The following is a 23,811-nucleotide window of genomic DNA, read 5'->3' as shown; positions in this document are numbered from 1 at the left end:
TCTATGTAAATCAAAGGGAGGGTAATTTGCCTTGTGTTCCCTTGAATCTTCTACTCGGATTAGGCCTCAAGGATGTATGACATAGATATAACATCACACACATTCCAAGATGGCGCTGGATTACAAAATTTTGGGATCCAAGTTGGTGCTCATAGAATGTCAAGTGATCTTGCAGTCACACGATTTCATCCACATTATTCCTCTAAGAAGGGTGGCCATGTTTCTTCCACGTTTATAGTGGCGTCCGAGAGTTTTTGGGAGATCCTGCTGGAGACACAACTTGTTTCTTGTGATACAGGTAAAGGAATTTGAGGTTTTTACACTCATCAATATAATACAAGTCCAAAGGTACCCCAAATGCTTCACCCACTCCGTGGTGAACCTCTCTCCACTGTCTGGGATAAGACAGCATATAATAACCACAAAAAAGGAGGTAGGAATCTACAAAGTACAATGATATCCTGGGTAACACACTGCTTCTCCTGGCTACTCCTGGTCCAAAGAAAATGGACTCGGTAGTCCTAATCTAAAAATACAAATGTAATTTTATTTCATATAAAAATTCAAATCTAAAATATATTCAAAACACCCATACAACACTGTTCAAATACATAATCCAGAAAAAAAGAAACACATAAACATGAAATTTGCAAAATACTATACTAAAAAACATAACATAAAGACAAAATGGCCCTCATTCCGAGCTTGGAGGTAAGTACCGGGCTTTACCGGCATGGAGCAAAGAACGAGGCCATTCTGGTCACAGACCGCTAATTGCGGCACTTTACGACATCGCGGGCACAAGCTTTGCGCCATGCCGGTAAAGCACCTAGCGGCATGCCGCAAAAGGGCCCGTAAAACCCCTACCCGGCATGATGCGTGCAGTACTTAACAATACCACCATGGAATCAGCGATGTCTGTAAATAACGTTGGCCGTAAATTACGGCCACCGTTAAATAACGGAACCGGAAATATCGTCATCGCACAGGAACGGGAAGGAGCGTGGCAGCCATCTTTAAAAACACAATCCATTGCCATCCTCATCAGGCATCACCCTTGGGAGCATTCTGAACACTAGAAAAGGCCATCACACCCTGCAGGAATGCCAAAAGCCCCAAAGAAGACGGCAGACCGGCTCCGCAAGCAGCGATTTAGCCCAGATGAGTTGCAGGTCATGGTAGACACACTTGAGGAGCATGCTGACATCGTGTTCAGCGGGAACATGCGCCGAGAGCCGGTGCTCTGGAAAAAGAAAACATCTGGGCACTAGTCGCCCAGAGGGTGAGCGCAGTTGGTACCACCCCCCGCACCCCAAGGACTGCCGCAAGTGGTGGGATGACCTGCGGTTGAGGGTGCGGAGCATCCTCTCCGTCAACCGCAGTCAGGCAATGCAGACCAGAGGGGGCCCAAGTTCCCCCATGAAACTGATGCCATGGGAGGAGACATGTGCTGGACTGATTGGAATGGAATCCATAGAGGGCGTCGGCTAAATGCAGTGTGGGGCACCGTCGTCCGCTGATGGAGGTGAGTGTCCAAAGTCAACACTGCCAATGCCAATTACATGATATATACACTCCCAAGGGCCGTCCAAGGCACTTTGTCATGGTGCCCACCCCCCCATCCAAATCATGCTGAACCAACTGCCACCCAAGCTAGGCCCAAGTGCAAGGTCAAAACGCACAAACTGGCACATCCCATGATGCACACTGTGCAGCTGGGTGGCCAGTGTGCGAGTCAGACTGCACAATAGCAGGCCAGGATGAGTGACTCCGACACCTACGTACATATCATACACATGATTATAAAGTAGTGCTGTTGCATACCCAAAAGGCCACAAACCCCAAATGACTGAAATGTGAATGTAGCAATTAATGTCATTAGCCTCTCAAACAATCACTCATGCCGTCCCTCTCTTCTACCCCCACAGGCAGTGACCATGAGAGCGAGGAGCCCGAGACCAGCCGTCCCACAACCTCCAGGGGCAAGGGCAGGGTCCGCTGCATACCAGCCCGGAAGGACACACCCACCCCGGCTCCTCAAAGGACCATGGAGGGTGCACCACCCCCATCCCACCCTGCATCGGCGCAAGGTACATTGACCACCCCAAGGTCAGAGGAGTCCAGCATCGCTGGGGAGGTGGTAGCCACGGCCCCCCTTGAAACCGTGGACAGCCCCTTGTCCATCTGTGGAGCGTCAGAGGAGGACTCATACCCCACTGTCCACATTCCAGAGCTCAGCAATTACCCCCAGGTGTCGTGCAGCGACTCAGGGGAGCCTGACACACCTGGCCGATGTGCACGTGGTGAAGCATAGGAAGATGCCAATCCCGTGCCCCGTCCCCCAGTCGAAGCCCTGTCAGGGCATGTAAGCCCAATCCCCTGCAGGGATGACACCCCGTCAAATGATGCACGGCGGGCGGCACAGCTCACTGCCCTCATCACTGAGCTGATGGAAGACAATCGCCAGAGTAGGGTGGAGTGGATTGACAAACTGAGAGCAATGCGTCAGCTGGTGACGGACAGTACAAACCGCCTTTGCGAAGTCCTCGGACGCATAGCAGATGCCCTTGAGGCTGCGCGTCCCACTCAGCCGGCTCAGCAAGAGGACACCCCCTCATCCAGTCGCTCAACCCCGGCAAGCCCATCGCGACGTTCTCTACGTTCACAGCGACACCGGGACATGCCTCCCCCAGGCCCCGAGAGCATGGAGTAGTTAGCATAGCTGCCACATGTGGCCTTGATGGACACCATGGGACTACTGTTGGGGAGTTGGAGGGGGGGTGGGTGAGGGTGTGTTGGGGAGTTGGGGGGGAAGGGGGTGGTGGGTGAGGGTGTGTTGGGTGTTGGGGGCTGGGGGGTGGTGTGGTGGAGGGTATGTTTACACTTATGCAGTTAAATATTCAATACACTGTTTGTGTCTCAAAGTTGAACCTGTGTGGACATTCATCATTGAGCATGTGTATTATGATATCTGACAGTGCATGGTGTACAAGTATCCCCACACCCAGTGCCCTATGTGTCCATGTCATGCCACCCTCTGCTGACTTGTGTTCCGGTTTTGATGTCCATTCAATGTTTGCCACACAACATGTCCCTCCTGTGCACCGGCACCATGATGCTGTCCTGCCCCTTCCTCCTCCTCCTACACTCCATCTTCATCTGGTGTTAGCAGTCCCATGTCAGGGGACAGGGCCACGTTCCAAGGGATGCACATTTTGTTCAGCATTACACATGACATGGGGGTCTTGGACACTGACGCATTGCAGTATATGGGTGCCCCACCCAACCAGCTTAGGCAACTCTTATGTGCCTTCTACAAGCCAAGTGCCTGCTTCATCTGCACACATGCACGGCTATGGGCAGTATTGGAGGCCTCCTCGGGCCTGTTCTGTGGGTTCCTGACAGGGGTTCTGTACCATGGTGTCAAGGGAGAGCCACCATCACCTGCATGTGTAGGCAATGAAGGTAAGTGTTTGGACTGTCATGGTGGAGAACTGAACTTGTCTTACATGGCAGCAGGTTGTTAATGGACATACGCACATGTCCATGGATGCATTTACCCCTATCATGGCCTCAATATGTGTCCTGTGTAATGGAATGATGTAGGGGGGAGCGTCTTCGACATGGTCTATGAACTATGGCACACGCATCTTATGGTACAAGCATCGTTTATACATGCAGCAGTCTTGAAGTTAGATCCATGAAGTGCTGTGTACTGTGTGATTCCATAGTTGGGTGTGTTGGCTGTAGTCAGTGGCATATTCATCATACTGCACTGATCCGTACTATGGTGACTTCCACCACTCCTATGGGTGTGACGAACCGGTGATGCGGTGTGGTGTCCCTGCTGGCCTCAGTTCAGCGGTGAGTCTTTTAAACAGCAATGGTCTTACTTGTTTGCAATATTGATCACAGAGTGGGACTCAGCGCTGAATTTAGCGACTGATCCCACTCGTGATCTTACTACTTTTCACCAAACAAAGAATGAATGAAAGAAGCAATATCTGAAATACGGATCACATAGTGGGACTCGGTGCTGATTTTAGCGACTGATCCCACTTGTGATCTGACTACCTTTCATCCAAAGCGCAAATGAAAGAAGCAATGTTAGTATGATTCCCCACAGAATACATGACTGAATCCAGGCTTTTACCTTTATCTCCTATAGTGGTGGAACTCTGAAAATAAGAAGTTGTACAAAAGAGAAACTAAGAGACACACAGTCACCACACAGAAGTGTGTAGAGTATTGCCACATACCAGTTCACCGGGACCAAGGTTAGTCAAGTGTTAACTGTCAGACGTATACATAGAATGATTGTAGAAAGTAATGCAGATATCTGTACACATTGATTTTGCAGAAAAAAAGACAGAAAAATGTATGTCCCCACCTGAAGAAGGGCGAACACATTGCCCGAAACGCGTAGTGGAACCCATAGGTTAGAATCCTAAAAGCCTGCAAGAGGGCTTGTGTAAAACTGGGACAATAAACCAAGGATATCAAGACATTTTGGAACAATTTGACTACAAATGAATGAATTATTGTTTGTTGAAGAATCATGATGTGATTAAAACTGTACTTGGAAAAAAAATTATTATTGAAACAGGCATACACGAACAAGTTTGTATATGACAATATAATATGCAATGTGCCTATGATATACTGAATGAGATAACAGAAAATCCTTGTTACGAAAGAAATAAACACACACACAAGTTTGTGTTTTTTACATAAGCAAGTTGTCATACACGTGAAGTTTATTGAACAATATTTGGCTGTCGTAGTGCAGCACAGAAGTGTGCATATGTTATGTTTTCCGATACAACGGTTGACCATATACAATTCACTCAGTTTTTTAGTCTGGTAGCACAGGCTTAACGTATTGCACCTAAGTATTCAAATTAATTCTCACAGAGACTTAGATTAACATAAAGAAAATATAAACTCAGAGTGCACCTCCTCTACCAAATTTTCTCAGTTCAATCCACTCCCAGGGATGACTCTCCGGTGTGGTGATAGGCTGGAGGCAGCCACAAAGTGCATATGCAGTGTTTCGCCCTGTATGCCCTTACGGTGTGTGATGGCCGCCAATGAGTGGTGCATGTCTTGTGGGTTGTGGCCTTGTCACATGTTGGTCATGTAGTGTTAGGTGTGTGCCTTACTACATCAATGTGGGTATCTTTACTCATGTGCCGTTACACTGGCTCTGTGGCACGGTGTTTGGTGGGGTGCACATCGTGCACTGGCATCAACATTTCATCCATGTTTGCTTATGCAGGCACCCACCTCATGACACCGATGCTCTGGCATGACACAGTCAGACAACTCACCAAGCAGCCAGGCACGTCGTCCTGCATGTCGCAGCATGTGGCAGGATAGTGTGGTGTTCAGCTGGGCCATTGAGTCATGAGTTGGTCCTGGATGTCGGGCCCACCCATGTGTGATGATCTAGCTTGCATTGCATACCGTCTGTACGTTGGTGGAGTGGTGTTGCTTGCGGTTGCAATACGCCACCTCCATGCCATGCAGGTCCGCCTACTCCACGTGGGTGCAGTCAAGGGCACCTATGCAATTTGGCATGCCTGTCAATGCATGGGAGGCAACTTTTGTGTCGTATATCTCCTGGGTAGTCCATGGTGGGGATTTGTAGTCCCTTGTGTGCTTGAGAAGGTGATCCAGCACTTGGTTCTGTGTCCGTGAAATGAACGGTTGTGATATGCCATGCTTGGGCCCCACTGTGTGCTGGTAGGTGCCTGTGGCATGGAGGTGGGGCACAGGCACCACCTTCAGTTGAGGGGGATAGCGGTGTGTATTTCTATGATGCTCACTATCTCGTCATTTCTCAGGCCAACTATGGTGGTGATGGTGTCACAGTCAAGCTGGTACAGAGTGTGGATCTGCTCAGGGGTTAGCTTGAGGGACCGGACCTGATGCATGGGAATGGGGGCTGCTAGGGTGGTGACGGTGGCTGCACTGCTGCTGCATGCTGGGCTTGTCTCACCCTCCTTCTCCTCCTGTGTCTCCTCTGTGGTGGGGTCTGGTGTTGTTGGTGCTGTGATTGTAGTTGTGCCCTTGCAAGCAGGGCCTCCTGCTTCATGTACTCCTACCACTGCTACTGATGTGGGAGGGGGTGTGGTGTGTGGGTGCCGTCCTTTTCTGCTGTGGCAGACTCCATTGGCTACACCTGTGCTGATTGTGTGGACCTGTGGCTCTGGGAACTACTGCTCAGGGTTCTTTACACCTTCTCTGAGATGCCTTTATGTACTCCATGCCAGTAAGGTACTTAACAGGCTTGAGGAGGCCGTTATTTACGTGTGCGCGTTCCTTGTGATCAGCTCCGGTTTAGCCATGCCGTTAATATCGGCATGGTGTGTCGCGCGCGAGACCCAAGATCGCTATTTACTGCATCGTACTTTGCGGTGCCGTAAATAGCGGTCTGGTTGGTCAGAATAGGCCGTAGCGGTAAAGGATGCTGTTAATCACTTACCGGCATCCTTTTTCCCTTACCTCCAAGCTCAGAATGACCCCCAATGAGACACACGCTAACATGATGATCTAATTAATGCGTGAAGTTTCTCATAAAAACTGCTAGTCAATTTAATATGCCACCAAAATTGTCAAATCTTGTTCCTCAGAACAGACCTTTGTGGTTATCTGATACAGTCTTTTGTGTTGGATTTCTAGACTTGAACTTAGTGAACATTTAAGAGTGTCATTATCTTACTGTGAACTAGCCTTCTTTGATTGCACTGTTTTGTCTTATCTGGAAGGTAGGACCTCACCAACATCTTTTCTATTGCCTGGCGATTTTGAACCTGGCTCGAGTTATTTTCTTTGGAATTTTCAGATTCAAATTAAAGTTACTGTGGGGAAAATGTTTCTCAGTTTTCAAAAATCTTTATTGTGACTAATATGTGAGTTCCATAGGAACTATAAGGGAAATGACTTTCACCTACTGCTTATTATTTTTGATAAATATTTTTGAGAAATGATTACTGATTGTATTCCATCTCACTCTTGGCTGAGGGAGGGGCTTGGTATTTCCTTCTCTTAAGCTGTCAGCCTTGCCTCCCCCCGGCAACCACCAGATACAGCCAGTTTTGCTGACTGAATTCTATTTGTTTTATTCAGTTACTTTGATTTTATTAATTTCCTTTTAGCACGTTTTGCATGTGTGTCGGGTGACCGGACGCTATGTTAATTTATTTGACTGTTTTATTTGTTTTGAATACTTTGTTTACTTTGGTTTTCTTGTACACACCGACTCCGGCTGGAAGGTGCCTGGCTTCCTCTTTGCAGACACGCATTGGGGTCTGTCTTCCCTCTTCACTCTGGCGTGTGGGAGGGGCTTGCCTAACGTGATACCATGTGTTGTCAAAAGGGATGCACCTTTGGTCAGCGCAGCAGATGAGCGCAGCAGGTTAGAGCATTGTGCGCCAAAGTCGCTCCAAAGTCTAGCCCGTCTGTGCTTGTTTGTGCGCAGGATGGTCAGGGGGCGCATCTCAAAGGTAATGCCCCTTTCATATGTCCTCCAGCTATGTGGATCGCAGTGATTTCCTGCTTCTAGCCCCCAATGAGATTGTATGGCCTCCTGGATTGTGCAAATCATCTCCCCCAGCCAAGTGTCAACTCAAATCCTCTGCTTTATGCTGTTTCCTATTGAATACTCGTTCTCTGGTCGATCATGCCCTGGACTGTCATGATCTGCTGAACACTTTTCAACCTGATCTTCTGTTCATGACTGAGACCTGGCTCCGGGACAGCTCGGACCTTCCATAATTCAAGCCCTGCCCCCTAATTATGAGCTTGTCCATTGTGACCGTCCCTCCAGTCATCCTTGGAGGGGAGTTGCTTTAATTCATAAAGCCATTTTTAAATGTCTTCTATCGTGGTCGACCACACTTTGAAGATGGAGAGCCTATTAGTCTGCATTTCGGTTTCACCTACCTCCACTTTGTCTGTTCTTGTGGTCTATCAACCTGTGGGCCCTGATAGCATCTTTAGTGCTGAGTTTCCTGCCTTTGTATCCAAACTAAAGCTTAAGTACCCCAACCTTTTGATTGTTGGTGATTTTAATCTCCCTGTCAGTATGTGCTTTGCAGGTCTCCACTTTCTTAGTTTCCATGGCAGACCTGGGTCTGCCTCAGCAGGTCATTCACCCTAATCATCAGTTGGGCAACATGCGATTTTGTTTTTGCCCCTGAGACCTTTCTTACCACTACTCCTTCTTTCCCTGTAACTTGGTTCTATCACTTTGTTGTGCCATTCTGTCATGCATGCTGGACATAGTACCCCTGGACCTGGAACAACATCTTCACGCAGAACGAGTTATGCTCATAGAACTGCTAGACCGTTCTATTCTAAATGGAGATTGTTTGATGCACTGCCGGGAAAACGACGTCTGCATTATTCACGTCGTTAAATTCATGTGATTTAGGTTAGTCACGTGTGTTTTGGCAGTACGTTCATAAGCAGCGTGAATACGTTGCTCGCTGCTTCTGATTAAACCATTATGCCGTTTGGTAGCTGAAACACTTGATTTGCGTCCTCGCATTTTCTTCAGTTACTTCCTTGGCTTCTTCGGCGTGTTTCCTTCCACACGCGAATTCCTGGAGCTGCTGTCTGGAAGTCACAGGTTGGCCGCACTGTCTGCGTGTTCTTCAGTCGCGTGTATTCTGACACGCGGGTTCCTGATTTCTTTGCATGCTTCTTTCCTGACTACGTGAATTTGGTCGCATGGAAATCCCACGTGGATGCTGTTTCCAAGCGCGGCTGTCCTGGGCTGCGTGTACTTTGTTTGCGGCTAATACACACGTGGATTTTGGAACTCTTCAGGTACGGCTGCTCAGACTGCGTGCACTTTTGTTTGCTTATCGCACGCGAGCTACTCTAATGTTTACACGCTGTGGTCCTAGTTGCGTGTCCTTGTGTTGCGTGTGAATCCTCACGCTGGCAAGAGCGGCTGTCCCGGCTGCGTGAACTCTGTCGCGTGTAGACTGCACGCGGGCTTTTTCCTCACGCTTGCAAGAGCGGCTGTCCAGGCTGCGTGAACTCTGTCGCGTGTAAACCTACACGTGGGCTTTTTCCTCACGCTTGCAAGAGCGGCTGTCCCGGCCGTGTGAACTCTGTCGCGTGTAATCCTGCACACGGGCTTTTGAACTCTGTGTGAACGTGTAATTCCACTGGCATACTATTCTTTGCTTTGGGGTGAATCCCTGGCACCTGTGAGGAGATAACAGGTGGACTCACTTCATCATATTTCTGTTTCTACGTGGGAAAGGAAGTTTTTCTTTTGAAGGTGATTGTGCACAGTACTTTGGACGCTATCCTGTGGTGCACCAACCCGGTATCTAGCGTGAGCCTCGTGCCGTTCGGGATAAGTCTCCCTTACTAACATTCCCTTCCTTTTCGTTGTTTCTACTCCTGGATTTCTTCAGAGACTTGGTCAAGACTTCAGTTCCAAGCCACAGGTCAGTGTTGTTAACTAGTGAAATTGCTGTTCTATAGTCAGTTGATTTGGGACAATTTCTTATGATACTTTATTTATCCTAGGCTGACTTCCCATAAAGCTCCAACGCCCTTTCCAGTGATCCCTCTCTCTGCCTGTTTCATCGGTCAGAGAGTGGTATCATTTGGAAGGTCTAATTTGACTTCACTACTATCAAGTCGTGTGAATAAGGATCCGGACGAGCCCTACCAATTGTATCCTTTTTTACCGTATCCTTTTCAAAAGATACCTTGGTGATTTATGACACATTCTCCATTCCACTACTGGCTGCTATTTCGCCTGTGGTCAGACAGGACATTTTTTAAATGCAGCTGTCACCTTGTTTCCAAACCCAGTCTTGTGGCTTGTCTCACCCCCCAATGTGCTCGGACTGTGCCTTATTCTCTGAAGACTTTGGCTTCTACATTTTCTAGTGTTGCTGACTCTTTGATTCCTCTTAAGCTCTGTAAAAGGAAAAACTGCCCCTCAGAACCTTGGTTCTCTGATGAACTTAAGGCTTATAAATATGTCTGTAAGCAGGCAGGAAGGAAGTGGAGAGCTAGCTACAGTGTGGCTGATAAGACTCTCTTCCGCCTAGCCACCACTACTTAGCTAAACAATCTGTTTTTAGTGCGAAAGTTGAGGCAGCAATACACCAACCTAAAGCACTGTTCAATTTGGTTCACTCGCTGCCCTCCCCTGTTAAAGCTAACTGAGGATCTCTGCGAATATCTTTTTGACTTTTTTGTCGATAAGATTAACATCATCTGTCAGAAAATTGTTAATACTGCTTTGCTGTCTGTGGCTCTCTCTCACTCCCCCTCTCTTTCCACTTCTGACGCTAATTGGTCTACCTTTCTTATTTTTTTTGATCATGATGTTCTGGCTGCTATTCATAAGCTTAAATCTGCCTCAATGCTTGACCCTATTCCTCTCGCTCTTCTCAAGGAGATTTTGGGGGAGATTGCATCATTGATTACATCTGTAATGAATATCTCTCTCCTCCGGCTTTATTCCTAGTGCCCAGAAACATGCTCTTGTAATTCCTTTGCTTAAAAACCCCTCTATTGATTCTTCTGTTCTTTCTAATTTCCTCCCTATCTTGCTTCACCCTTTTCCAATGAAGTTTCTTGAGTCTCTGGTCTCCCCCTTGCTTGCCTCATTTCTTGAATCTTCTAGTTTCTTTCACTCTTTTCAATCTGGCTTTTTTCGCTCTGGGAGGGGCACAAAATCAGTTCTTGTGTCTGTGATTGGCGCATTTGATTATTGCAACACGCTTTACCTGGCTCAGCCTGCTTATCTTGTGAACCGTCTGCAGCTTCTTCAGAATATAGCAGCTAGGTCAGTAACTCGCCCTCCTTTCGGCGCTCATATGTTGCCCCTTCTCTGCAAGCTTCACTTGCTTCCGGTCGAGAAACGTGTTCTTTTCAAGTCACTCTGTATTGTTCACAGAGCTTTTTATAAATGTGGCGCTGAATATTTGCAAACCAAATTCCCTCCTTATGTTTCCCTGAGATTCCTTTGTTTGCAGTCAACCTTCCTGATTCAAATCCCTCGGGTTAGACTCTCACGTATGGGTGGCCGTGCCTTTATGGTAGCAACGGCCAAGGCTTAGAATTCACTTCCCCTGTCCCTGCGTGCCACCTATGACATCTTCCTTTTCACAGGGCTTTGAAGACTTTTCTGTTCTGAATCTTACCTGATGTATCCTGCTATATCTTTTTGTCTGGTGAGCACCATGATGCCCTCGGGTGAACGTGCGCTACATAAATTCCCTTAACATAACATAACATCTTTTTGTTAACTTGCCAATGTCATTTGTATTTTGCTCCTGGAGGAGGGACAGTTCAGTCCCAAAACGCATTGAGCTGGTTCCTACTGTTTTTTAAGAATAAAACCTCTGTAAGAATACATTAGAAACTGGACATTACAATCTTTCACTCAATTTTAAAGTATATATGTTAATATCCCCAAAACAATAGTGAACTACATTTAAGTTCTTGGCGTTTACCCTTTGACAGCATGCAGGGGACAGGAGTGCCACCAAGTTGGAACACTATTGTTGTTGTATATGAACCAAAGAGACATCAGGCACAATAACCTCAACAGGGGAACTGTGAGAAACCTGAGAGTTTTCTCCCTCAAACTCCTCTGGGATCCTCTATGCAGATGACCAGGGAAAGGCCATTGCTTTTGGATCCTGACCCTGGAGGTGGACAAGCGATTGAGGATCACCTGGGTGGAGGGTTCTTGGGGGTTGAGAGTGGGATGCCTTCTGGTGAGAATTGGTTTCCCCCATACCCTGGTGTCCACCAACCTAGCCCTCCCCCAACCTGTATGGGTTATTGTAGATCAACTCCCCTTCTTTCCTCTCTTGGGACACCTGACAGTACTGAGACGAGGAAGAGACAGCTGAGAGTAATGAACATCACTCACTCTCACCACTCTAGTACTGAGACGAGGAAGAAGCAACTGAGAATGATGAACACCATTCACTTTCACCACTTAGGTACTAGGACGAAGAAGATGCATGCAAGGTATGAAGCTCAGGCATGTCCTCTTAATCAGTCAGTCATAATTGAATTATGGAATACACCTGCAGCCCACTGAAGGACCACAAGTGTATAAAAGGCAAAGCCATGAAGGCGTGAGAGAGAGAGCGACCTGGGGAACTTGGACAGAGATCAGCATCATACGCAGGGAATCCAGAGGCAGCCGTGGTGGGACCCGAGAACAAGGCGGGACGCTGACCGCCATCTCAATCCAAGGGAAGCCTCCCATGTACAGAGCTAAATCTCCCGTGTGAAGTGGGAGAAAATGATGCTGCTGTGAGGCAGGAACAACAAGCTGCCTACACTGACCGATGCTCCTGTACCCACGTGAGCTGGATTCCAGTGGATAGAAGGAAAGCAGCAAGGACCGCAGGAGGAAGACGCCTACAACTGGTGAGTGCTGGGGAAATTACCCAGAGACCGGGGTGCTCCGGGCGGGCTCCAGAGGTTGTAAACAGTGTTGAGAAAATAGATACTTCAATTACAAATGGAACTATGAAATTAAATGAATGAACAAAAGACAAGTGGCGCAGAAAGCAGAAAACCTGCTTATGTTGAATATCAAATTGAATGAAAGCAGTAACTCTGCTAATATTGAATACCGAACCAAATGAAAACAACAAACTTACTAATATTGCATACCGGACTAAATGAAAACAGCAAACCTGCTCATATTGAATACCAAACTGAATGAAAGCAGTACATCTGCTAATATTGAATACCAAACTGAATGAAAACAACAAACTTGCTAATATTTAATACCAAACTAAATGAAAATAGCAACTCTGCTAATCTTGAATAACGAAGTGGAAATCTGGTCATAGCATGCCGCAATTGACGACCCACGGTGAGCAAAGGTGGCAGGGCTTAGACGTTCTTATTTGTGTTTTGATGTCTGTAACACCTCCTGGGTGGGCATGGCAAGGAGAGAATGGCCTGAGGAACCAGAATGGGAGAGACACTTGAGGTAGGAGTGGGAGGATCAAAGTGACCAGAGGAAACAGGATCATGTGGGTTGTCCATATGATGTCAGAGGAGAAGGAGGTGGCAGACTAAGCAACAAGAAGGAAGGAAGATGGTGGAAAGGAGTGTTGAGGTCATTTATAGAGAAGGTGAGTTATTAGCTAGTAAAAGAAAATCGTACTGGGTTGTGAGTGTGCATGTAAGGTGTGTGAATGAAAGTGGCAGTAGGGGAGTAGGGAATGAGAAAAGGATGACTGAGAGCGTGAAAGGGGGAATTGAGGAAAAGGTAGTGTTGAGTAGTAGTGGCGTGAAAGTAGGGAAAGTGGCAATGATAATGATGTGTTATTTATATAGCGCTTTCGTAAAAGCGATTTACAGAGATCGGGCCTCATTCCGAGGCTGGAGGTAAGGGTTAACGGTCACCGTTAATGGCAACGGTGACCGTTAACACTTACCACCATATTCCGAGTTCCCTTTTGCGGGTTGGCATTTAACGCCTGCTTTTAGCAGGCGTTAAAAATCCAACCCGCAAAGGGACCTTGGAGTAAATTACGGCACCGTAATTTACCGTGCCGTAATTTACTCCTTCCCCATTCCCATTGAGCCCTATGGGGGCAGGAATGGGGATGGGGAACCGGTCTGGTGAATGGGGAATTACCGGTCCCTCCAACCTTGGAATGGACCGGTAATTACTCCATTCACCATGCCGGATTTCCATGGAGTAAATAGCTCCATGGTTGCTTACCATGGTGCTCTTTACTCCATGGATAGCGCCAGCCTCGGAATGAGGCCCATCATATTTGCTTACAATATCGCCCACTCGAAGTTAGTACTCATTTATCGACCTCAGAAGAATGAAAGGCTGAGTTGGCCTTGCCGGGATTCGAATCTGCAACCTGCAGAGCATACAAAACACAGCAGTGAACACTCACCCCACTGAGCTATCTTGTATAGTAGAGGTGGGAGGGTGTGGAAGAGGAGGAGTAGTAGTAGCATGAAGGTGGGTGGAGTTGTAGAGTAGATGTGGCAATCGAAGAAATGTTTAGGCAGAGTACTATGGGGAGTGACAGTGTCGAATTGGGGGAAGTACTTTAGAGAGGTGGAGAGAGTAGTAGGGGGTGTAAGGAGAATAGGCAACAGAAAGGAGAGCGAGATTATGAGGGTTGTGACAAATATGGACTATTCATTCTTTCTCCCCAGAGGGAAGCCAGTCTAGGGAGGTGAGCCCGTTCAGCAAGACCCTCCCCCAGGGGGCAGGGCAAGTGGAACCTCACTCAGAGTGACTCCCTGTTGGGGACAAGGACTCCCATTCTTGTAAGGAACTACCTGTCCAGAACACATTGTCCGCCTACATGGGAATAGGAAAGACTGTTGTTAACCCTATTCTGGAATCACAGAAAAGTGACATTTCTTCAATCTCTTTGGCTTCGAGTAATTCTGGATCCCACATCAAATGAGAACGACACACACCTTTTGTTTGTAATGAAGTACATAAAACAAAAAGGGACGTGAAAGCCAGGAGAGAGAATCCTAAGCAGAGGAGAGCCTCTGACGGGAAGACGTCTGGAGGGACAGAACCACGATACACTGTGGAGCCAGCGGTAGCGTGGAGAGCGAATTAACCGCTTGCAAGACTCCGGAAGGCTGGCATCCTGACCAGCAAAGAGGCCTGGGTCAAGAAGGAGACAAGGACAGTAAAGCAACCTTCTCTCCTGGTGGTGCAACCCCACGTAAGTCAATGTGGGCCTGGGGCCCGTTAATTGGCGAAGAAACCAGATTGCAGCAAAGTGATCCTATTCCCAAGCTCTGCGTGAGAAGGGAACTAGCTGCGGAAGGGACGAATATGCTCCCAAAGAGGTAACACGGTAGAGAGGAGTGAACAGTAATATCCGAGGCTGGGAAGGCCACAAAGGTAACGGGAGCAAACCGGAATAGAGAAAAAGCAAGCCTATCAGAGGGCTTCATCAGAGAGCCCTGAGAAACCAAGACTATAATATCCGAGGCTGGGAAAGCGACATGGGTTACGGTAGCAACATAAACCCAAATAGAGATAAAGCGGTCCTATCAGAGGGCCAGAGAGCTTTGGAGTGCCCTGAGAAACCGAGAGACTTTGGCACCTGAGGCTGGGAAAGCCACAAAGGTTACGGGAGCCATTGAAACCTGAGCGGGCAGATGGCCTACCGAAGAAGAGCTACTACAGGTCTGTCGGAGGACCAGAGGACTTGGGGAGTCCGAGAAACAAGAAATATAGCAAGCTGAATTGGAGGGAGAAAGAACCTAGAGGGTCCCAGCCCTTTAGTACAAAACAAGTTCATTTTCAAATACCAAGTAGAAATTGATGAGTTGTATTAAGAAAACATTTACCCTCATGGAAAGAGGAATCATGTGAAACTAAGATTTTGCTTGCAGAACCTGCATAGTAGTTGAGGGCTGTATTGATGGAATGTCATTAAGAAAATCTTTCCTTCTGGGAAAGAGAGAACCGTATCGATTTAAGATTTGGAATACATAACCTGCAGATAGGTTGAATACTGCACTGCGAAAAATTGATGAACCTTTAAAAATAAAACCTGCTTGGAAAAGGGTTCCAAGTGATTGGGCCAGGCAGAAGCCAAAGACAGAAGCTCTTGCTCTGGCCTCTTTTCTTTTGTTAATTGTTCTTAAGTAGTAGGGCCAGTTAACTGAATAGGATTTGTGCTAAGTACTATTTCTTTTGGACTTTGACGAGCACCCTTACTTTTAGTTAGTTAGGCAGAGAACTTGTCTAGCCGTAGGGTTAGATATGCGTTCTCTTTTTGTTTAAATAAACATCCTTAAAACCTTGCATATCTTAGTCTGACTCCTTCTTCTGGTTTCCCACAAGGAGCATGATCAAATGGTGGAGGCGAGTAGTAGGAGGAGGGCCATCGGAGGAACAGGAGAGGAAGTGGTAAGGAGAGAGAGAGCGCGTAGCTGGTGGGTGACATAGGAAGGGAAGTGGCATGTAGAAGGAGAAAACTAGAGAGACAGTAGGAACCAGAGAAAGGAGTAGAAGGGCATGTAGGGGGGGCGTGGCTTGGAAGCCATGGCAGACGGACTGGCTCTGTGAGAGCTCCCGGCCGTGTCTACGCTTCCAACCGTAATGCCCCAGTGTTAGGGCGACCTTCCCAGCAAGAAGTGCTGCGTCCTGTTGGGGAAATGCCCAGGAGCACAATAATCTCTTTTTGAGGTCCAACGCCGTGGAGTGACTGAGTTCTGGACGAGCTCGCTGCGGAGCGGGTAACGGCACCAACCCACGCTCTCACAATGGCGGTCATCCCCGAACGCTGTTTTTAAGGCACTAAGCGCCGACCGCAAAGATCCTGCGGAGCTGCTGGAACCCCGCTACCCTGCTGACTGAGAGCCCGACCCCGACAGCTACCGGCTAGGCACCTACTACCTGGACCTCCCTCCCGCCCATCCGGGGGGATCTGTGTTTGCGAGGCTTAACTGACGGTGGACGGCGGCAGATCCTCCGCGCCGCCCCTCTCCGCATCGCTCGCTGTCTGGGACTCAGTGGAGGGGCTCGGCGACTGACATCCCTGGCGCGGCCCGCGCCCGCCGAACACATCGATCTGCCTGGTGGCCCGGTGGGGGTCCTCTCTCGTGCAGTCCCCTCTGCCCTCGGTCCGCCCTCCCTCAGTCACCCGCTGCAGTCCCGGGGGCCTGTGCCAAGCTTCAGAGGTCGGTGGAGGAGGCGCCGAGGGGCCCCATAGCACCAATCACCGCCAGACAAGAGACTCGGAGGGTCCCTGTGAACAAAGCATCCCCCGAGGGCGCCCAGGGACAGGCCAGATCCGCCCCCCTCCACGCCCTGATCCTTGAGCCCCAGACAAACAGCCAGCCTCAAAACCCCTGGCGGACAGCCCCTGTGTCAGGCCCTCCCCTCATAAGCCAAGCAGCGGCAGAGGCCCAGGTCCATAGCCTTGGTGTAAGGTAAAGCGGCACCTGCCGCACCGGGGCGGATATACGACCCATCCCCCGGCGGTGGTCCACTGCCCTGATAAGGGTATCTAGGGCACCATTGTCAGCAACACAAATTTGGTGGGCCCTGGCAAGTACCCTCGAAGGTGCCATATTGACTCTGCACTAACAGCGGCCTCCCACACCTCTCAGGGGCTAACGAGGATCGCAGCTGTGTGGGAAATAGACTGGACCCTCCCCTCGAGCTGAGCGCTCTCACCCCCGTACACGCGCAGAGGACCCAACCAAAATCAGCAGGAGACGCCTCCTCACGGGCCCACATCATTCAGCCACCAGAGGTGGGCCTGGGGAGCAGGCGGTCCAGGAGAGCGTCGGTCAGCGAGGTCTCTGGGGGCCCGCGCCCAGCCCATGGGCGATCCCAGCTATTCCCCCAGTGGCCAGCTCCCCACAAGGCGGTGCAAAATAACCTGAGTCGCCAACACAGGCCCTCTGGGATCAAACCGAGTCAGAGCCCCCACAGTGTGCCATAATGTCCAGGAACCCTAAGCCAATGAAACAAACAGACATCGCAGCCCTACTCACCACCCCAATGGCTGAGAAAGCAAAAAAAGGGGAGCGCAGCGATGGGGCCATAATAGGCTCTGCTCCTGAAGCGGCCCCAGAGCCGACGGCGCAAGCGGTCACCAAAGCCGACCTGCAGGACCTCCTTACAGCAATCACTAAGGAATACCAAAGGGGGACAGATGAACTCAAAAGCAAAATCTCATCCCTGGACAAGAGAGTGGGGGAAGTCGAAACTAGAACTGAAGAGATTGAAACCACTATCTTTGAGCAAAACTTTGAAATTGGGGCTGGCGCGGACAAGATTACAGCCCTGGAGGCCAGATGTGATGCCCTCGAAGCCAAGCAAGAGGCCGCGGGAAGTAGATCGAGGCGCAACAACATTCACCTGAGGGGGATCCCTGCCTCAGTCGCCGACGGCGAACTGGACCAGTGCGTAAAAGACCTGTTCCGCTTCATCATAACTCTGCCGGACGAGGCCCCACTAGAGCTCTACAGGGTGCATAGAACCCGGGCGAGGCAGAACTCCTCCTCCCCTACAGACGTCCTGGCCCGTGTGCACTTTTTCAGAGTTAAAGAGGAGATCATGCAGGAGGCCAGAAGTTCAGCCCGATTTCTTTTCAGGGACGCTGTAATAACACTATACCAAGACCTGGCCGCGACAACTCTGGCAAAAAGGAAAGCCCTCAAGCCTATGGCGGAGTGGCTCCGCGAGAAGAAAATAGTATATCATTGGAGCTTCCCCACAGCCCTGGCCTTCAATTGGGAAAGTAGACCACATCTGATCTCCTCCCCTAGAGAAGCTGAGAACTTCATGAACCCCGGGGCTGGGGGCGAGGATTCCGGCGGAGCGGCGCCTGACCCCGGCGGCGCCAGGCGAGAGCCTCCAAACTCATGGTCCTGAGTCGAAAGACGCCGCAGAGTACGTGGTCCTGCCCCCAGGAATAAGAAGGCGAACAACCTGTGATGCAATGCCACCGGACACCCCTAGAACCCCACAAGATTAACCTCAGCTATCCGCAGAAACAGCAGCCCTAACCCAAGTGAACTTAACACCGTCACATCAGGGCGAACCGTCATCCACACTGGAATTACGAGAGGCGTATTTCATCCCCCCTAGCTGGTTGCGTTGGCCTGGCCGCAGGCCCCGTTGGTCGAAGGCTGGACCGGACGACCATGTTTCTGTTTGAAATGGGAGGCTGGAGTCTTGGAGATGGAACACTACCTCAGAGGATTCAGGAATCTCAGAAACTCAAACCATACTACAACATATGAACACCGGCGGGGGGGCGGCCCCTATTAGCAACCAGTCTCGACCCCGATGGCTATGCCAGATAGGGAAATCAGCATGTTGACTTGGAACGTGCAAGGCCTGACTGCCTCGGGCAAGAGAAAATCGGTGGAACGAAAACTATCCCAATTTTCCGCAGACATCGTTTCAGGAGACTCACCTACTCACCGCCGATGAAAACCAGATATCCTTCCTTAGATACCCAAAACGCTTCTTCGCCTCCTCGGCCAAAAAAAGAGAGGGGTGGCCATCTTCCTCAGCCGGGACCAGCCGCTGACCCAGATCACAATCAAAAGAGATCCAGAAGGCCGTTACCTGCTACTGAAAGGCCTCCTTGTTGACCTTTCCCATCACCCTTGTGGCGATTTACTGCCCGAACAGCGCCCAGGATCGCTTCCTCCGCAATCTGCTGCCAGTGATGGTTGCATTCTCCAAGGGCCAACTCTTAATCAGTGTGGACTTCATCCTACCACCAGACCCCGCCCTGGACAAAACCCTCCTTCCAATTAGGGAAGACTACACTAAAGCCCCATGGCGGAATTCCTACGGGAGACCGGAACCATAGACGCCTGGCGACTATTCAACAAGAAGGAAAGAGACTTCTCGTTCTTTTCCCACGTCCACAGGGGACACTCACGAATTGACCTTCTACTAACCTCCAGCGAGCTGTACCCCTGCATCGAAAACATCCAGATTGGCCTGAGAGCCATCTCCGACCATGCTCCAATCATCATGCGCCTGCGGACTCAGGGAATGCCAGAAGCGCCGAGATGGACCTGGAAGCTACAGGACCAAACTGTAGCGGACGCCGCCTGCAGAACGGAAATAGCGGAGGCTCTCACAAACTACTTCGCGTAGAACTCAACCGACGACACCTCCAAAGCAATCATATGGGACGCCATGAAACCAGTGATCCACGAGGTAGCAATCAACTGCTCAAGAGATGCTCAAGAGACTCAACCAGCTACAGCAGGATAGATTGGAGATTAGGGTCAAGGAGCTTGAGGACGCCTTCAAAAAACACCAAACTAAATCCACCGGCCGGGATCTAAAGAGAGCAAAATCGGAACTGGAAATGCACCTGGCGGACCGCTCAGCCAAGGCCCTGTCCTACACCAAACAATTCTACTATTTAAACAGCAATAAAGCGAATTGCCTCTTGGTGCACAAGCGGAAAAAAGTTCACTCACGGAACAACATCCAATGCCTGGCTGACCCGAAAGGCAACCTACGCTACACAAAACCGGAAATCCTCGATTTTATGGCATATCATCATAGAGAGACCATGTCAGGGCCCCCCACACCCAAACTGGCCCAGCTGAGTTTCCTGGAGCCCACCCAAGGAGCACCACCACATCTCCAACTAGAGCCCGTGGAATGCCCGATCACAGCGGAGGAAGTGGGTGACACCATCCGCACCTTGAAAAACACGGTCGCGGGCCCCAACGGCTTGACGGCCCAGTTTTACAAAAAATTCACCAGCATCCTGTCCCCCCAACTGGCAACCCTATTTAACTCGTTCCTCGAAACTGGCTCCACAACCCCTTCAATGGAAGAATCAGTGACGATCCTCCTCTTAAACGCAGGGAAAGACAGGACCCAATGCGCCTCATATAGGCCGATTACCCTGCTGAACAATGACACCAAGCTGTTTTCAAAGATCCTGGCGAACAGATTGGCCTTGATTCTCCCGAACATAATCCATCCGGACCAAACCGGATTCATTCCGGGCCGCAGTACCCACGACAATATCAGGCGAACAATTAATACAATTGAGTCAGCCAACAGATTGGGATCGGAACTAGTTATCATGTCGCTCGATGCGCACAAAGCCTTCGACATGCTGGACTGGAGCTACATCAAAGAAACGCTAAGCCATTACAGATTCGGCCCTAACTCCTCCAAATGGATCCTATCCAACTATCAACATGCCTCCACGCACCTTAGAGTGAACGGCAGCAGGTGCGAGAGAAACACCATCATAAGAGGCACCAGGCAAGGCTGCCCCTGTACCCCCTCATATTCGCGCTCTCTATGGAGCCCTTTGCAGATAGAATAAGAACGAATCCGGCAATCCACAACCTCACGATCGGCGGACAGACCTATAAAGTAGCCCTTTATGCAGAGGACGTGCTGTTGACTGCCTCCCAACCAGAGGAATCCATGCCAGCAATCTGGCAGGAACTAGAAAGGTTCAAAGAAGCAACAGGGTTCCAAGTAAATCTTAAGAAGTCAGCTATGATAGGTATCAACATCCAGAGGAAACGCATGGCCTCCCTGGCGGCCAAGCACCCGATCCCATGGACAAAGCAATGTTTCACTTACCTGGGTGTCCAAATGCCAAACAAAACTGATAGAATTTACAAAATAAACTTCCGTCTGCTTTTCGCCGAATTCCGAAGGGACCTCGCCAGATGGCAAAAACAGGAAATCTCGTGGCTATGAAGGATCACGGCAGTAAAGATGAACTTAATCCCAAGATTACTATACCACTGCCTAGCCCTACCAGTTACTATTCAAAAGGAGGCCATCCAAAAGCTCCAGGCAGACCTCCTAAAATATGTCTGGGAGGTGAAAACAACATGAATATCAAGACGCATCATGCTGCGGAGCATGGTAACGGGTGGCCTGGGGGTTCCAGACATTAGCGTATACTGTCTCGCGGCCCAGCTCTCCCACACCTTCGCATGGAGACTGCAGGACTCCCGACCGCGCTGGCTGGCACTGGAGGACAAGTGGAGCCTGCCGCCGATAGAAGACCTACCACACATGAACAGCCCTAGCTACCCCGCCAAGGAGGAGCCGCTGACGGCGACAAGAAACACGGTGTCCAGCTGGAAGAAAGCAGCCCGCCTATGGAACCGCAGAACCACGATAGGCCCCTCACCCCCATCTGGAACAACCCAAACTTCTGCCCAGGCGTCACTCCAAACAGATTCGTCAGGTGGAAAACTGGAGGCCTGCAAGTCGTCATGTACTTCTTCAAGAACGGCAGCCTCCTCAACTTCGAAGCCTGCAAAGCCAAGTTCCAAGTCCCAGAAACGGAAAGATTCAGATACCTACCCTCACCTCCACCACCCCAAAGGGAAGGTGGCCACCCTGTATAAACTGCTAGACAAAACAGATCCTACTAAGAAGGAGCCCTACATGATAAAATGGTAGAAGGACATAGGCAGGGAAATCGACCCAGCAGAATGGGGCAACATCTGGTCCCAGGTGCACAAAAGCTCCAAATGTATTACTAACAAAGATGGTGCCTTCAAGTTGTGCTACAGATCGTACCGAACCCCGGAAATCCTCAACAAATGCAACCCTCCATCCTGTCTCACTGCTGGAGAGGATGCCCAGAAAAAGGCACGCTATACCATCTGCTGTGGGCGTGCCCAAAAGCGACCCAATTCTGGAGGAATGTCTTGGACCAAATCAAATTAATCACAGGCCTCACAATCCCATGGACCCTGGAATAGTCCTGCTGGGAACGACAGACAAGGGCCAATTTCCGCGACCAGGTCGCCTGGCAGACCTCTGCTCGCATCTCCCATAGGCAGCAAAAATATCTATCGCCAGGCTATGGAAACACCCCGAGGGTCCTTCCATCCCAATGTGGTGGGCCAAATGTTGGGACATAGTCGCAGCTGAGAAAATCACGGCTGTGCTCTTCGACAACAGAAGCAAATGTTACCAAACATGAGCCCCATTCCTAGACTACACGCAGTTGAGGATGCAGCAGCCAGCACCACACCAGCAGCTAGAGAAAAAGAGCAGCCACATGAGGATCCATGAGGCAGCGCGGCAATCCACATAAAAGCACAGCTCCAGTAGATAACATCTGCTGGAGCTTGTGTGCACCAGGAAGAACCCACCAAACCACCAGGGATTTGTTTATTACATGAAAGCATTCCCATGACACACCCCTAAATACAGGTAAATTGACTGGTCAGTGTAAGTTGGCCAATCCTCATAGGGGGCGGGATATTTGAAGGTCAACTTGGGGATGTTCAGTGGGGGTTGTAGTTGGGTGAGGACAGGAGCTGGACAAGGACTTCAGAGAGACCAGAGGAGGAGAGTGCAGAAGGAGTGTGTACGTTATTGAAGAGAGGGGTCTCTGGTGTGTTTCTGCATGGGTGTAAGCAGGGAGTGTAGTAGCGGTAGAGTAGGAACAGTGAGGAGGTAGTAGCTGGAAGTGGTGATAGTGGTTGCAGGAGTGGTGGAATAGTAGTGAGAGTGGTGGAGTAGTAGTGGAGGTGAGAAGTGGTAGTTGTCAGTGGTAGTGGTAGTAGCACTAGCAGAGTGGGGTAGTGAGAGTAGAGAAGAGAAGCAGTAGGAGTAGAGAATAAGTAGTAGCAGTGGAGAGTTAGTCAAAGTAGAAGTGGCAGAGGAGAAGAGGAGGAGTAGTAGGAGTGAGAGGCAGTAGTGGACTAGGAGTAGTAACACGAGTGGAGAGGTAGTAGAGATGCAGTGGTGATGAGGAGGTGGGGTAGTAGGAAGGAGTAAGGAGAAGGTAACATCAAAGGGAGTAGTAAAGTGGCAGCTGGAGTAGTGAGAGGAGGAAGTAGGAAGTATATCACCAGAGGGATAGTAAAGTGGTTGGGAGGAGAGCATCTTGGGATCTAGCGTAGGAGAGGGTTAGATGAGTACATGCGTGAGTGTCAAGCAAGTGTCAAGCAAGTGTACCAGAGTGGAAGGAGGCACCATCCCTAACTCCCTTAGAGCACTAAGTGGACCTAGGAGTGAGGGAAAGTTAGAAGGTGCCTAGGGAGTAAATTAGCCATCGACTCAAGAATCCCACCAGTAGTATAAGGAAGGACAAAAGACAGATAAATGTCACCTGGAAGTAATACTAACACCCTGTTACAGACGCCTGAGCTAGGGAGGAGGGAAAGGCAGCAGCAGTTGAGAGTGAGAGGGTCGGCCCTAGCCCCAAATCCTCAGGAACCCAGTTAGCCCTAAGTATTGCCAGAGAATCCCTCAGCAAAGCTGTTTGTTATACAAAATAAACACCCCTGGAATGAGTG

The 23,811-nt window shown here is 49.6% G+C and overlaps 1 protein-coding gene across 1 annotated transcript in view; it reads left to right on the top strand.

Moving 5' to 3' along the window:
- Window positions 1-23,811, top strand: part of NMRK1 (nicotinamide riboside kinase 1) — a 665,849-nt gene that overhangs the window by 527,566 nt on the left and 114,472 nt on the right. The window contains exon 11 of the mRNA XM_069625832.1: window positions 4,169-4,277. Coding sequence (XP_069481933.1) covers window positions 4,169-4,182 — 14 coding nt within the window. The 3' untranslated portion in view covers window positions 4,183-4,277. The remainder of the gene's footprint in view (window positions 1-4,168; window positions 4,278-23,811) is intronic.

This window comes from Ambystoma mexicanum, chromosome 6p (assembly GCF_040938575.1).
Source record: "Ambystoma mexicanum isolate Mex_15411 chromosome 6p, UKY_AmexF1_1, whole genome shotgun sequence".
Lineage (NCBI taxonomy): Eukaryota > Metazoa > Chordata > Amphibia > Caudata > Ambystomatidae > Ambystoma > Ambystoma mexicanum.
The sequence above is the reverse complement of the archived record's forward strand: the minus strand, read 5'-3'. Positions and strand labels throughout refer to the sequence as shown.